This window comes from Sciurus carolinensis, chromosome 2 (assembly GCF_902686445.1).
Source record: "Sciurus carolinensis chromosome 2, mSciCar1.2, whole genome shotgun sequence".
Classification (NCBI taxonomy): domain Eukaryota; kingdom Metazoa; phylum Chordata; class Mammalia; order Rodentia; family Sciuridae; genus Sciurus; species Sciurus carolinensis.
The window spans coordinates 14,058,947-14,072,425 of record NC_062214.1 but is presented as its reverse complement, the minus strand read 5'-3'; the positions used below and the strand labels follow the sequence as shown (position 1 = coordinate 14,072,425).

At 45.6% G+C, this 13,479-nt stretch overlaps 2 protein-coding genes across 3 annotated transcripts in view; both read left to right on the top strand.

Moving 5' to 3' along the window:
• The window catches only part of Sys1 (SYS1 golgi trafficking protein), a 35,017-nt gene extending 24,497 nt beyond the window's left edge, over positions 1-10,520 (top strand). The window contains exon 4 of one of the 2 annotated variants that reach the window (XM_047539186.1): positions 10,388-10,520. In XM_047539186.1, the coding sequence (XP_047395142.1) occupies positions 10,388-10,394 (7 nt within the window). In that variant the 3' untranslated portion in view covers positions 10,395-10,520. Of the gene's footprint in view, positions 1-6,767; positions 6,888-10,387 lie in introns of those variants that run through there. The other variant, XM_047539187.1, reaches the window with a different exon arrangement.
• On the top strand, positions 10,396-12,691 carry Dbndd2 (dysbindin domain containing 2). Its single transcript, XM_047539183.1, has 3 exons — positions 10,396-10,534; positions 10,695-10,832; positions 12,013-12,691. Exons 1-3 carry the CDS (start codon positions 10,396-10,398, stop codon positions 12,216-12,218), a joined length of 483 nt encoding a protein of 160 aa, XP_047395139.1. The 3' UTR covers positions 12,219-12,691.
• The last annotated feature ends 788 nt before the right edge of the window (positions 12,692-13,479 follow it).

Sequence of the window (13,479 nt, the reverse complement as noted above, 5' to 3'; positions counted from 1 at the left end):
AATTAAACTTTATCACAGGCATGTATGTATAGGAAAAATATAGTCTATATAAGGTTGGTACTATCCTCAGTTTCAGGCATCCATTTCATCCCCCACAGATAAGAGATTACTGTATTTTGATGAAGATTTTTGTGGCTATTTTTATGAGGTATTTGGGTCCCTGTTATATGGTACCTTTGAAATGGTATAGTTTTATATAAGAGTGGATTTCAATTAGTTATAAATGTATATTGCCAACTCTAGGACAACCACTTAAATTTTTTAAAAACAAGTATAGTTGTAGGGTAAGAGAGAAGAGAAAATAGAATTATGTAAAAATGCTCAATTTTAGCCAGGTACAGTGGGTGGCACATGCTTCAGATCACAAGTTCCAGGCCAGCCTCAGCAATTTAGTGAGACCCTGACTCAAAATAAAATAAAATGGCTGGGGATTAACTCACTGGTACAGTGTCCCTGGGTTCAATCCCCAGTACTAAGGGAATGGATCTTAACTGAAACCAGAGAGGGCAGAAAAAGGGGAAGGAAGAAAAAAAGAAACAAAGACCAAGTCAAAAAATAGAAAAGTTACAAATCTGGGAAATTTTAAACCAGTTATATGAACAATTCTATGCCCTGGAATTCCCTAACTTAGATGACATGTGTCTATTGTGTTTTGTTATATTTTATTTTGATACTGCCTTCAACTGGTTTTGCTATCAAGGTAACACTGCCTCATAAAATAAGTTGGGAAGTGTTCCCTCCTCTTCTGTTTTCTGAAAGATACTGTATAAAGTTGTTACTAATAGTCACTCAATGTGAATAGCCTAGATATACCATTTAAAAGACCAAGACTATTAGAGAATATAAAAAAAAAAAAGAACTAGATCCAATTAACTGTGTGTTACCTAAAAAGCCCACTTTAAACACTAATCATAAAAAACCTGGAGTAGGCTATATTAATCTCAGATGAAGCAGACTTTATAAAAGGAGCATCAGTGTAGGGATAAAGTCATTAAGTGATAATAAAGGGGTCCATTGTCTGAGAAGACATAACAATCTTCCATGTGTATGTCCTTAACAATAGAGTGCCAAAACATTTGAGGCAAAAGTTGGTAGAGTTCCAGGAGAGAGGAAATCCTACTATAGTTGGAGACTTCAACAACCCTCTTCTGATAACTGATAAATCAAGCAGGCAGAAAATCAGTAAGAATATAGATGACCTGAATGTGCCACCATCAGTCAACTTGATCTAACTGGTATTTGTAGAGTAATTCAGCCAACAATAGCATACATTCTTTTTTTTTTTTTTTTTTTTTTTTTTTTGCGGTGCTGGGGATTTGAACCCAGGGCCTTGTGCTTGCAAGACAAGCACTCTACCAACTGAGCTATATCCCCAGCCCTAGCATACATTCTTATCAAGCTCACATGGACTATTCAAGAGGGAACATACTCTGGACAATAAAATACACCTGATCAAATGTGAAAGAATAGAAATCATACAATGTATGTTCTCAAGTCACAATGGAATCAAACTAAAAACCAGTAACAGAAATCTGGAAAATTCCAAGATATTTGTAGATGAGACACCACACCAGTAATTATACATGGATCAGAGAAGAAATTGCAAGAGAAATTTTTAAATATCTTAAACTAAATGCAAATGGAAATATAGTTTATGCAATATGTGGAATGCTCAGAGGAATTTAGTGTTAAATGCATATGTTAGGGCTGGGGCTGTAGCTTAGTGGCAGAGCTCTTGCCTGGTACGTGTGAGGCACTGGGTTCAATCCTTAGCACCACATAGAAATGAACAAATAAAGGCTTTCTGTCCATCTACAACTACAAAATTTTTTTTTAATTTTAAAAAATAAATGCATGTTATTAGAAAAGAAAAAAGATCTAAAGTTGATCTAAGCTTTCAGCCTTAAGAGATTTAAAAAAATAAGAACAGTTTAAGCCAAAAGAACATAAAGGATTAAAAAGTAGAGCAAACTGGGGGTGGTGGTGCACACCTACAGTCCCAGATACTTGGGAGGCTGAGAAAGGAGAATAACCTGAGCTAATGCACAGGCGACCTGGGGAACAGAGTGAGAATCTGCCACAAACAAACAAACAAAACCAGAAGTCAACGAAATTAAAAACAGGGTGACTATAGAGAAAATCAGTGAAACCAAAAGTTGATTCTTTGAAAGATAAAAAAAAAAACTAACAGACCTCTAGCCAGGGTAACCAAGAAAAAAAGAAAGAAGTCATAAACTACCAATTTTAGAAATGAAAGAAGAGTCATCATTACTGATCCCATGGATAATCAATACGATAATAAAGGAATATTATGAACAACTATATTTCCTCAAATTTGATAACTTAGATGACATGTGTCTATTGTGTTCCATTATATTTTGTTTTAGAACTGCCTTCATCTGGTTTTGGTATCAAGGTAACACTGGCCTCACAAAATAAGTTAGGAAGTGTTCCCTCCTCTTCTGTTTTCTGAAAGACATTGCATAGACTTGTCATTGGTAGAATTATCCGTCTAGGCCTGAAGATTTCTCTTTCAAGAGTTGTGTGTTGCTGCATGTGGTGGTGCATGCCTGTAATCCCAGTGACTTAGGAGGCTGAGGCATGAGGATCACACGTTCAAGACCAGCCTCAACAATTTAAGAGAGACCTTAAGCAACTTAGCAAGACCCTGTCTCAAAATAAAAAAAAATAAATAAGGGCCAGGAATGTAGATCAGTGGTAAAGTGCCCCTGGGATCAATGCCCAGTACACACCCCAAAAAAAGAACTACTTTGTTATTTAAAAAGAGTTGGTTTTTTAAAAAACTATAAATTCCATTTTTTTCATAGTTACAGGGCTATTTAAATTACCTATTTCGTACTGGGTGAGTTTTGGGAGTTTGTGCTTTCCGAGGAATTTGTCCTTTTCAACAAAATTGTCAAATTGACACGTATAGAGCTGTTCCTAATTGTCTAGTCGTCCCTTATTATCTTTTAACATCTGTGGGAGTCTGTAGGATATACCGTTTCATCCTGATATTCATAGTTTGGGTCTTCTCTCCACATTCCTTGTCAGTCTTTTTTTTTTTTAATAAATTTTCCAGTCCAGAACCAGAAGTTCTCTTTACTTTTACTCCCTTTATCCTTATAAATCCAAGGTAGAGAAGTTTCTGGATAATATACCTTTTGAAAACTTGTGGATCCCTTTGGGTATCATCAAAGTTAACTGTCTTACACCAGAGACATGCTCACAAATTTGAGACAAGCCTTTCTCCACCTTAGGCCTCTGTTGAGATAGCCAAGTGACAACAAATGCCCTTGGACTTTCTAGGATCCCTGTTGTTCAATTCAGAGGGTCTGTGGGGTGTCTTCAAATTTGTTGGAGCTCTTTATCTGCCTGAATCTTACTCTGAGGCATTGCCTTGAATCTTTCTGAGATGTTAACAAAAGATTTGTTATATTCCCAACAGGGTTTCCTGGCAGTGCCCTGGATTTGAACTTTGCTAGGAAGCTATTTGCCATCATTTGCTAGTAGAGAGGCATTTTCTAAACCACGAAGCCTTGGCTCTGAAGGGTTATGGAAAATAATATTCCTACAAGACAGCTCCCTGGGAAAAATGGAGTGACAATGTGACTCAGGAGGAGGAAGGAGAAATTAGCCGAACATTAAATCTCTCCCAGTACATCCTTTCTAGTGACAATAGGCCCCGAGGGAAGTAAGCACACTTTCATCCCTTCCCCTGTTCATCACTAGCATCTCCACCAAAAGCAAACATATCCCTTCCCAACACCAACAGATCTTAAAGGAAGGAGGCAAATACTGAAACGCTGGGCCCTGGACTTTTACCCTTCCGTGCTGCTGAGTCCTGGAAGGAGAAAAGCAAATAGTGAAGCTCTAGGTAACAACGGGTCCCAGAGGAAGGAAGATAAGCAGGGAACACCGAGTTGTGAGCTTTTCCCAGTGACAGTGAGTTTCAAATGTTGTACAACTGCCTTCCTGAGTTAAAATTTTAACCGCTCCCATGCCGATATATTGACTGCTGCAGAATAAAGGAAAGCTTGCTGATCCAGGTTTGCTTGCTGTCTCCTGCCTGTCATTTGTGGGCCATGGGCTTACAGGCTCTCCCATGTTTAACAGTCCTTCCTTTTAATTCAGTTTCTCAACCTCAGCACTACACATCTTTGATGTGTGTGTATAGCAGGGACAGGTGGTTTGTTTGAGAGGGGCTCCTATATGCATAGTAGGATGTTCAGTAGCTTCCCTGGCCTCTACTAATTAGATGTCAGTAGCAACCTCCCAGCTTTGACAACTAAAACTGTCTCCAGACATTGCCAACTATCCCCTGGGATAGTTCTGTCTTTTGAGAACTGTTGCTTTAGTTTCTCTCTCTCCATCTGCACTTTACTATAAGCAGCAAGAAACCAGGTGGTACTTCAGTGTTTTGCTAGGAAATACCCTTAGCTAGATCACCCAATTCGTTGGCACCTTTTGTGTTTTCCATTTTACTGCAGGTAACAGGGTTGCTAAACTTTGTGCTTCAACAGTTTCCTATAGTATTGACCTCACTTTCCTGCTTGTCCCCACTTGGCTATGAGCCAAAGCTCAGGAGTACATTTGCCCTTTGTCCCTGTCTCATTGGTATTTACTCTTTTCTGGATTCTTCAAGTTTCTTAGCTCTATGGTTTGATATCTTTCATTATTTTTGGAAAATTATTGGCTATTACACCTATATGTAGATTTTTTTTCCCTCTCCCTCTTCTTCTGGAATCAGAATTACTCACATTTAAGCTCTTGTAGTTAGTTCTGATTGTTTCACTTTTCTCTTTCTGTTTCAGCTTCAGGAATTCTGTTTTGACCTCTCTTCAAGTTCACCAGTTCTTTCCTCAGCTGTATTGAGTTTACTGATGAGTTTGTCAAAAGTGTTCTTCAAACCTCTTGGGGGGCAGGGTGGTGATGGTGGTGGTGCCCCCGTGGGTTTATTTTTAGCATTGCCATATACTCCTTTTTTTTTTTTTTTTGGTAGTGGGGATTGAATCCAGGGACATTTTACCAACTGAGCTACATCCCCAACGCTTTTTATTTGAGTCAGGGTCTCTCTATAAGTTGCTTAGTGTCTCACTAAACTGCTGGGACTGACCTGGAACCTGTGATCCTCCTGCCTCGGCCTCCCAAGCCATTAGGATTACAGGCATGTGCCACCAAGCCCAGCCACATAATTCCTTTTTATAGTTTCCATATCTCTGCTAAAATTCCTCTTCTGTTCTTTTATGTTGTCTGCATTTTCCATGTTTCCATGTTAGGTAGATATTGTCTTACATTCTTTTTCAGGTAACTACAATATCTGGGTTTAGCTTTTGGTTCTGCTAATCTGGGTTTTTTGGTTTTGTTTATTTTTTTATTTTTTGTAGTTGCAGACGGACAGCATGCCTTTATTTTACTTGTTTGTTCTTATGAGGATTGAACCCACTAACACATGCTAGGCAAGCACTCGCCACTAAGCCAAAGCCCCAGTCCCAACCCCAGCGTGTTTTGTTTTTAAAAGTGTGTGTGTGTATGTGTGTGTGTGTAGTGAGTTTTTGACTGATTTCTGGACATATAGTATGTAGAACAGTAAAGACTGAATACAGTTGAGTATAGCATCATTTATGCCTGGAAATTGTTCTGTCTCTTCCATTGGGCCATTAGTGTGAGGAACTGAGTCAGTCTTGTCAGGAGCTGAATTAGGTTTGGGTTTTGTTGTTTCTCTCATTATTTCATTGTCTGCAGCTCCCATGGATTCTTTGCTTTCGTGTTAGCCACAATGGGCATTTAGCAATTCAGTGAAAATGTTAGCAAACCCTTCTTACCCTCCTGCATAGAGACTTCAACTCCTCCTGCTTTACAAGTGAGCCAGTGCCTACATCCTATCTCTTCTTGGAGATTGTTGTCCTCCTTTGAAATTCAGGTTAATCATTTGCTCTGCAGTCTCAACTCTCTGATGGTTTTGACAGAAGCTATGATTTTGTAGATTACTCAACGCTTCTTAACAATTGTTATTAGTGTGTTAACGATGCTCTCCCAGCTTTCTGCATGCTGGATGGAAGCCAGAAGTATCAAGACATCTACTCTTCTGCTCTTTTTCAACTCCTTTGGCCACCAGCTTCTGGCCTGCTGCCTGGGTCTTTCTGTTGAGAGACACACTTCCAGCTTAGCAGCCGGAATTATTTTCAGCTTGGATGCCCCCTGCCTCTGACTATTCTTGTGCGAAACAACTGACAAAGAGAAGGAACAGAGGTTTCTGATCTTTCATCATTTTGAGTTCAAAATAATCCATGGAGTTCTGTTCCCAGGGGGAGAACATGGGAAAGGTGACTTTGGGAGCTGAGCTCCATCTACTGTACTCCTGACTTGGCCCCATTCTTTTGTGCTTGAAAATGGACCAAGTATCTCATTATCTATCCATTAATGAGAAATAGGAGTCAAAGTTATTAAAATGTTTCTTGGAAGATGAAAATTACAGCAGGGTAAAAAGGAAATAGGCTGGGACAGTGGTTATAGGCAGTCTCTGGAGGCAGCCTACGGGGTTGAAGTTCCAGCTCCATCGCTGACTAGCCGTAGGATGCTGGACATGTTCCTTTACCTCCCTGTATCTCAGTTTCTATACTGGTAAAGTGGAAATAATAATAGCACTTATCTCATAGGGTTGTTATGAAGACTACCAGTTAATATACGTAAGCACTTATAATAGTGACTGGCACATAATAAGCTCTGTAGCAGTGCTAATTAGGACTCCCTTTCTACAATTTCAGAAACTGGTGACAGAGAACAGTTCCTCTCCTTTCCCAGAAACTACTACAATCAAAACAGCTAAGTTTATTGAGCATCTCTGAAGTGTCCAAGTCCTGCACTATGCGTTCTGTAAGAATTCTCTCATAAAAGGTAGGGTTTAATTATTCCTAGTTCATAGGCAAGAAAATCAAGGATCAGAGAAGTTAAATGCTTACACCCAGGTGGCCAGAGAAGGAAGCAGTTTTACAACCCAAAAGGGTCTGGTGCTCTTAACCACTTCATTTGTCGCCTCCCACAAACTAATTTCCACTCTGGCAGACTAGTGGGAAAGCTGCTTGCTGTATTTATCTCACAGGGTTGTTTGGAGGTCCCAAAACATAATGGAAGGGTCAGTACCTTAGTATTTGTAGCACGCTGTTCCCCTGACAGGGAAACCTGAATGTGACATTCTTTTCCACACTTCCGGTCATCTCTTTACAAATGCCCTTCTCCCTTTCTGTTGTTTGAACTCATTTCTTTCAAGACTCGGCGCCTGGATTTTAGTCTAACAATGGCGGGATTTCAGCAGACGGTGGCACAACATCTTTGTGCTCTGAAGTGACAGCTGACTGTTGTGTGGGGAGTGGGGCACAGACAGACCCAAAGCGAGTACAGAAAAAATAGATAAAAACTCCTGTAGCGGAGGGCCAAGCAAGAGTTGGTGGTGGAAAGCAGAGGAATGGTGGATTGGAAAGTTACTTAGGAAAGAGATTCGACAGGAAATGGAGGTGCATTTTAATGTGGGCGGTGAGCGCGAGGGAGGTGCCAAGGATGACTACTAGTTCTTGGCCAGTTTGTGCTTGTTTGTTGAATGAATTATCGAGTGACCCCCAACGCACAGTCATCTTGGATGGACACCCCCTCATACACACCCGCCGCTGGCCGGTCCCCATCACTGCTCCGGAGCTCGGGCGACAAGGGAATGGGTGCCAACACAGAAGGAAGGGCATGGGAACACAGTCTTGGTCCAGGAGCTGCTCCATTGAATACTGCTAGCACTGGTCAGGGCCGGGATATGCTGCGAAGGGGGAAAGCATTTTTCCTCCGCCCGCAGTTTCCTTCTGGCACCTCCATTCATGCCATACCGGAGGTCCAGCACCCGTCTTAGCACCGAGGAGGTGCTGGCGCCTTGCCCGCGTCTAGGGGTGCGGCGCAGCGGCTCACCCCTCCAGGCCTGATCCGCCCGATCCCGGATCCACCCCACCCAGTGCACTGGTTGGGCGGCGGCTCTGTCTTCTCCGTGAGCCTGGACTCAGGGGCAGCAGGGTGAATTCCCGGGTCAGGGTCTCCTCCGGGCCACGCACCTGCCTCGCTGGGCTGCTCAGGGTCAGTGCCCCTCCCCCTCCGCAGGTCCCCACCCTCCGTTCCCCAGCGTGCGCCTTCTCGAGAAGTGCGCGCAGAAGCGTGGCAAGTGCAGCTGAGGGTGCCGAGAGTCCGGGAGCTGGTGCGTGCGCGTAGTGGTTGCGTGGGCGCTGCCCAGGAGTCGGAGAGCACCAGATGCGTGGGCAGGGAGCCGGCGCGGGTGCCCGCAGCGGGGCTGCGCTGGGCGGGGGCGCCGCAAGTGCAGCGCTGCTGGCGCGGACCCGCGCGCGGCGTCGGTGGCGAGGTGGTGCGCGGAGGAGCGAGGCTGATAGGAGGGAGGAAGGATGCGTGCCGGTAACTTTTTGCCGGCCCTGCAAGTACGAGTAGTCGCGCTCCAAGGGGCTGCCTCCGGCCGCCGGGCGAGCGCAGGGCGAGTGTGCCCGCCGCCCCTCCCCCACTTCCGCCTCCCGCCTCTTCCTCGTTCCCGGCTCCCAGGGCCGTCGGTCCCGGGGGAGACCCGGAGGCGCAGCCCCACCCCGGCCGGCGCGGCTCGCTCCCACGCCCCCGCCGCCGCCTAGCTGGAGCGGACAGACTGAGTCAGCGGGGGCGCCGGGCGCTGCAGGTAGGGGCTCGGGCGGCGGTGGGCACAGGTGACTCCGGGGACAACGGAGGGGACCCGAGCACCAGTGGAACTGCCGGGGGTGGGTAGCGCCCTCCTCTGACCCCTCCCTTCCCCCCCGCGGACGCGGCGTGTCCCTTTTTTGGGAATTCTTTTCCTCTTGCTTACTCTAGTGCGGGTGGGGCTGAGACTGAGAGGGAGTTCTCCATTTCCTGGCTCCTGCCTGGTCCCCTGGCAGCCTCCTGCCCCCAAATCTCTTCACTCTCTCCCCAGCACCTGTGGTCGCGTAAACAACTCCTTAGCTCCAGTCGCGGCTCCGTGGCCCCAGGTGGGCAGCCCCTTCAATCTCGTGAAACCAATGGGGTCAGGGGGAGGGGAAAGAGAGGGGCTGTCCGGGAGCCCCTCGTCCTCATCAGCTCCCCCTCGGTTTCTCCTCCCCCTCTCCCCAAGCAAGCGCAGACGGCCCCAGGGGCCCTGGATATTTTTAGCGTTGTGACCTGGGCGGCAGCTCTAAGAGCCTTTCCCAGGAATCAGCGTCAGCGCCTCCCTTCTCCGTGGCCAGCTCGCTGCCACACTGGCTCCCCATAGCACTGCCTGGCCCGCTTGTCCATCTTGAGCTGCCCCAGCGCCTGTGGAACAGGCCCGGGCCTGGGAAAGGCTGAGCCCAGATGAGGTGGTCTGTGGAGGATGAAGATGTGGTCCTCAGGCCAGAAACTACACTGCCCCTGGTGATGGGTTCAGAGCAGAATGCCAGCAATGAGATTGAACGAAGGGAGGTGAATGCACAGGGCCTGGACTGGTCTGGAACTTTTGGTGTTCTGGAAAGCTCTCAGCACTGGGAGTCAAGAGGCCCGGCCTGAATTGGACCCAAGACCTGCCTTTCCAATTCCTACTCACTGACCAGTAGAGAGATAAGACGGGGAGATGTGTCAGAAGAGGGGAACAAATAAAGAGCTGTTGGAGTTCAGATAAAAGATGGTGGTTCCTTAAATAGCTCACCTTCACAAGCCGTGTGTTGTGTTTCAGGAAGGTAGGACCACTATACCTTTTCAGATGGGGAGACTGCGAAAGATGATTTCCTTAGGGCATCCAAGTCTGAAAGACAGGTGACTTCAGAGCAAGAGTTTGGAGGTGATGGGGATGGTGTGTGTGTGTGTGTGTGTGTGTGTATGTAAAAAAAAGTAAGTGGAGAGGGAGGGATTGCTGTAGCCTGTGGGTTTTGAAGGATGGGGAGAAACCAGAGTTCACAGCACTGGAGGATGAGGACCTTCTACCCTACCATCTCCATCCTATCCTCTTCCCTGACTTTCTGAAGGAATTTGGGTCTAGTAAGTGGAGAAAGTATCATTTGGGCTGGATGAGCCTCCCCAACCCTCTCAGAAGGGCATAATATGAGAGTTGGCCTTTGGCTGCCTTCCCTGAATACAGAGAATCTTCTCTGGTGCCTGGAACTGGCATCCCCTTTGTAGAGCTGGGGCAAGCCCTGCCTCTGCATAGGACTTGAAGCCTGTGGGATGGGCTTTGTTTCAGAGCAGGGGAAAGAGGTAGCTGAGGCCAGAGGTGTCCAGCTGGAACCAGAAACCCCACTGCTGGGATTCTGGCCTCTGTGGGCCTCCCTAAGCTCAGGTCCCACTGTCATCATCTTCACAGCTGGACTTGTCTTGCTTCTCTACCTTCCAGGGGCTGACATGGACCCAAATCCTCGGGCAGCCCTGGAGCGGCAACAGCTCCGCCTTCGGGAGAGGCAGAAATTCTTTGAGGACATTTTACAACCAGAGACAGAATTTGTCTTCCCTCTGTCCCACCTGCATCTTGAGTCACAAAGACGTAAGTTCCATGTCCTGGGGTGCAGGATTGCGGTAGGGTGGGGAGGATGTCCTATGGGTCCTAAATCTCTGGGGCCACCTCCCTCTTGTTTTCTTAACTGGAGGAACTTCTAACTTGGTGTCCAAAGGGTAACTCTTGGTGTCCCCTTTTTGATCCACAGCCCCCATAGGTAGTATCTCATCCATGGAAGTCAATGTAGACACACTGGAGCAAGTAGAACTTATTGATCTCGGGGATCAGGATGGAACAGATGTGTTCTTGCCTTGTGAAGATCCTCCACCAATGCCCCAGACTTCTGGTATGCCTCTCTGCTTTGGGGATTTGGGCACCAATTTAGTGGAGCTGAATATTGAGGCTGTAAGGCTGAACTGGGGAAGAATTCAAGAAGGGGCTGGAAGTGGGTGTTGCCAGTGAAACAGCCTTCAGTTCTGATTTTAAGGAAGTTGACCCTGAAGGGGAACTGGGCTACAGATTCCTAGGCCCAGATTCTAGGATTGGCCAGTCTCCTTAGTCTTTGTAATTTTGCATTTGTGAAATTAATATAATTACTGCAATAAAAATAATTTAAAATATAATTTTTACATTAGACAAATGATTTTAGTCATAATATTTATTGAGCACTTTACTAGGTTCCTAATACTGTGCTAAAGTCCTTTATATGTATTTTATTTCAATACTTAAAATGTCCTATCAGGGCAGATATATAATCTTCATTTTATTTTTATTTAATCCCCAGAAGAATGGAAATAGTCTCCATTGTGGGAGGAGGTACTGGGGATTGAACCCAATGGTGCTAAATCACTGAGCCATATCCCCAGCCCTCTTCTATTTTATTTAGTGACAGGGTCTCACTAAGTTGCTTAGGTCCTCGCTAAATTGCTGAGTCTGGCTTTGGACTCACCATCTTCCTACCTCAGCCTCCTGAGCTGCTTTCAGGCATGAGCCACTGCACCTGGCAGTAATCTCCATTTTATAAGAAGGGAATAAGGCTCAGAAGTTCAGTCACATTGTAGCCAGAAAGGCCGGGAAGGCAAATTACCATCTGACTCCACAGCCCATGTGCTTAACTGTAGGATATTCTCTTATTTTAAACTCCTGCTGTTCTCTGATGACCTACTCCTATAGCAGATATTTTTTAAGCATTCTTACGTTTTATTCTCAAAACCCTTTGGGAATGTAGGTATCCCTTCTTTTACAGAGGAAGAGCAGAATCCTTGGGAGGGAAAGTGACTTGTCCAAAACTCTTCAGCAGAGAGTAGATGATGTATGTAGATCTGACTCAAGCCCACACATGGTATAATGATGTGGAAGGAGCTGGGAGCCAGGAGATGGAGCTCCTAACCCTGGTTCTTCACTGGACTGGCAGAGGATTTTGGACAAGTACCTGCCCTCCCTGGGGTTCAGTTTCTTTGGCCAGATAGCTCTTCAGAATCCTCTGAAACCATTTATGGGTCTAACCAGCTGTTCTCTCTGGGCAGGGGTGGAGGACCATCTAGAGGAGCTGAGCCTGCCATTGCCCGCGCCAGACAGGACTACATCCCGGACCTCCTCCTTGTCCTCTGATTCTTCCACCAACCTGCATAGTCCAAATCCAAGTGATGGTGGAGCAGATACACCCCTGGCACAGTCTGATGAGGAGGAGGATGGGGGCGATGGAGGAGCAGAGCCTGGAACCTGCAGCTAGCAGTGGGCCCCTCCTGCAGACTGACCATGCTGGCTATTCTCCAAGTGGGACCCTAGGCCCAGCCAGAGCCCTTCAGGAGGAGATCAGACACTTTGCTTACAGTCAGCACCAAAGGGAGGGGAGGATGGTGGGATAGCGTACCTCTCTGAGCATTAACCCTCTTGCTTTTCTGCTAACCTTTCCCGCTGCAACCCTTCCACCAGGTTTTGGCTTACTTCAGAGTTGGACTTGTAAGTGGGGAGTTGGAAAATGAGGTAGGACAAGAGGCCACTGCTTTTCTTAGCTCTGCTTCCTCCCTAATCATCCTGTCGTCTTCCAGTAGAGCCTCCTAAACCAGTGTCTCTGAGTGGACGTGAACTCCTTAGCACTCCAAATGAGGTGGTACTTCAGCTATTTTGCCTCCTTACGTCCTTTTTGGAAAAAGACACAGTATAAATAATAAACAAATAATAATATACCAACCATTCCACTTCATTTTTCACATCACAGAGGTTTCCAACCTACTATATGTCTTTACTTTCTCACCAACACCATATCCCCGTCACTCATTGACTCCATTTCTTAAAGAAATACTGAAATACTAGGCATGTGGAGTGCAGTTTTGAGCAAGACCAGCTGTATCTCTGCCTTCATGAATACAGAAGGGAAAATTCACAGTCTGATAAGTAGCAAGATGAAGTTCTACTTGTAATAGTAAATAGGAGTGTCTTAACCTAACTTGGGTGGTAATTGAAGAGTTGATGATTTTAGCAGAGATCTGAAGGATAATGGGAGTTAGCCAGGCCAGGCAGAGGCAAGGAGATGGGATTCAGGCAGCAGGAGCAGTTTGTGAAGACTTTAAATGGGGAGAATATAACCTTGAGGAACTGAGAAGCATTTAGTTTGGCCAAATTATTGGATCTGAAGACATGAAGGGAAAGGAAAGATTGACCAAGGTGGTCGTATGTGCCTGTAATCCCAGCCTGGGATGCTAAGGCAGGAGGATTTCAAGTTTGAAGCCAGACTGGGCAACTCTATGAGACCCTGTCTCAAAAAATACAAAGGGCTCGGGATATAGCTCAGTAGTAGAACCTATCTGGTTTAATCCCCAATACTTGGGGGTGTGGGGGGAGATTGACAAAGGTTAGGTGCTTTGAAGCCTGTACTAAGTTTCAATTTGACTGCTAGTAAAAGATCATGACTTAAGATATAAATATATTTCCTCATATAAAAGAAGTTCAAATATGCAGGGCTATAGCTGTATGGAAGCTCTATAGTCACT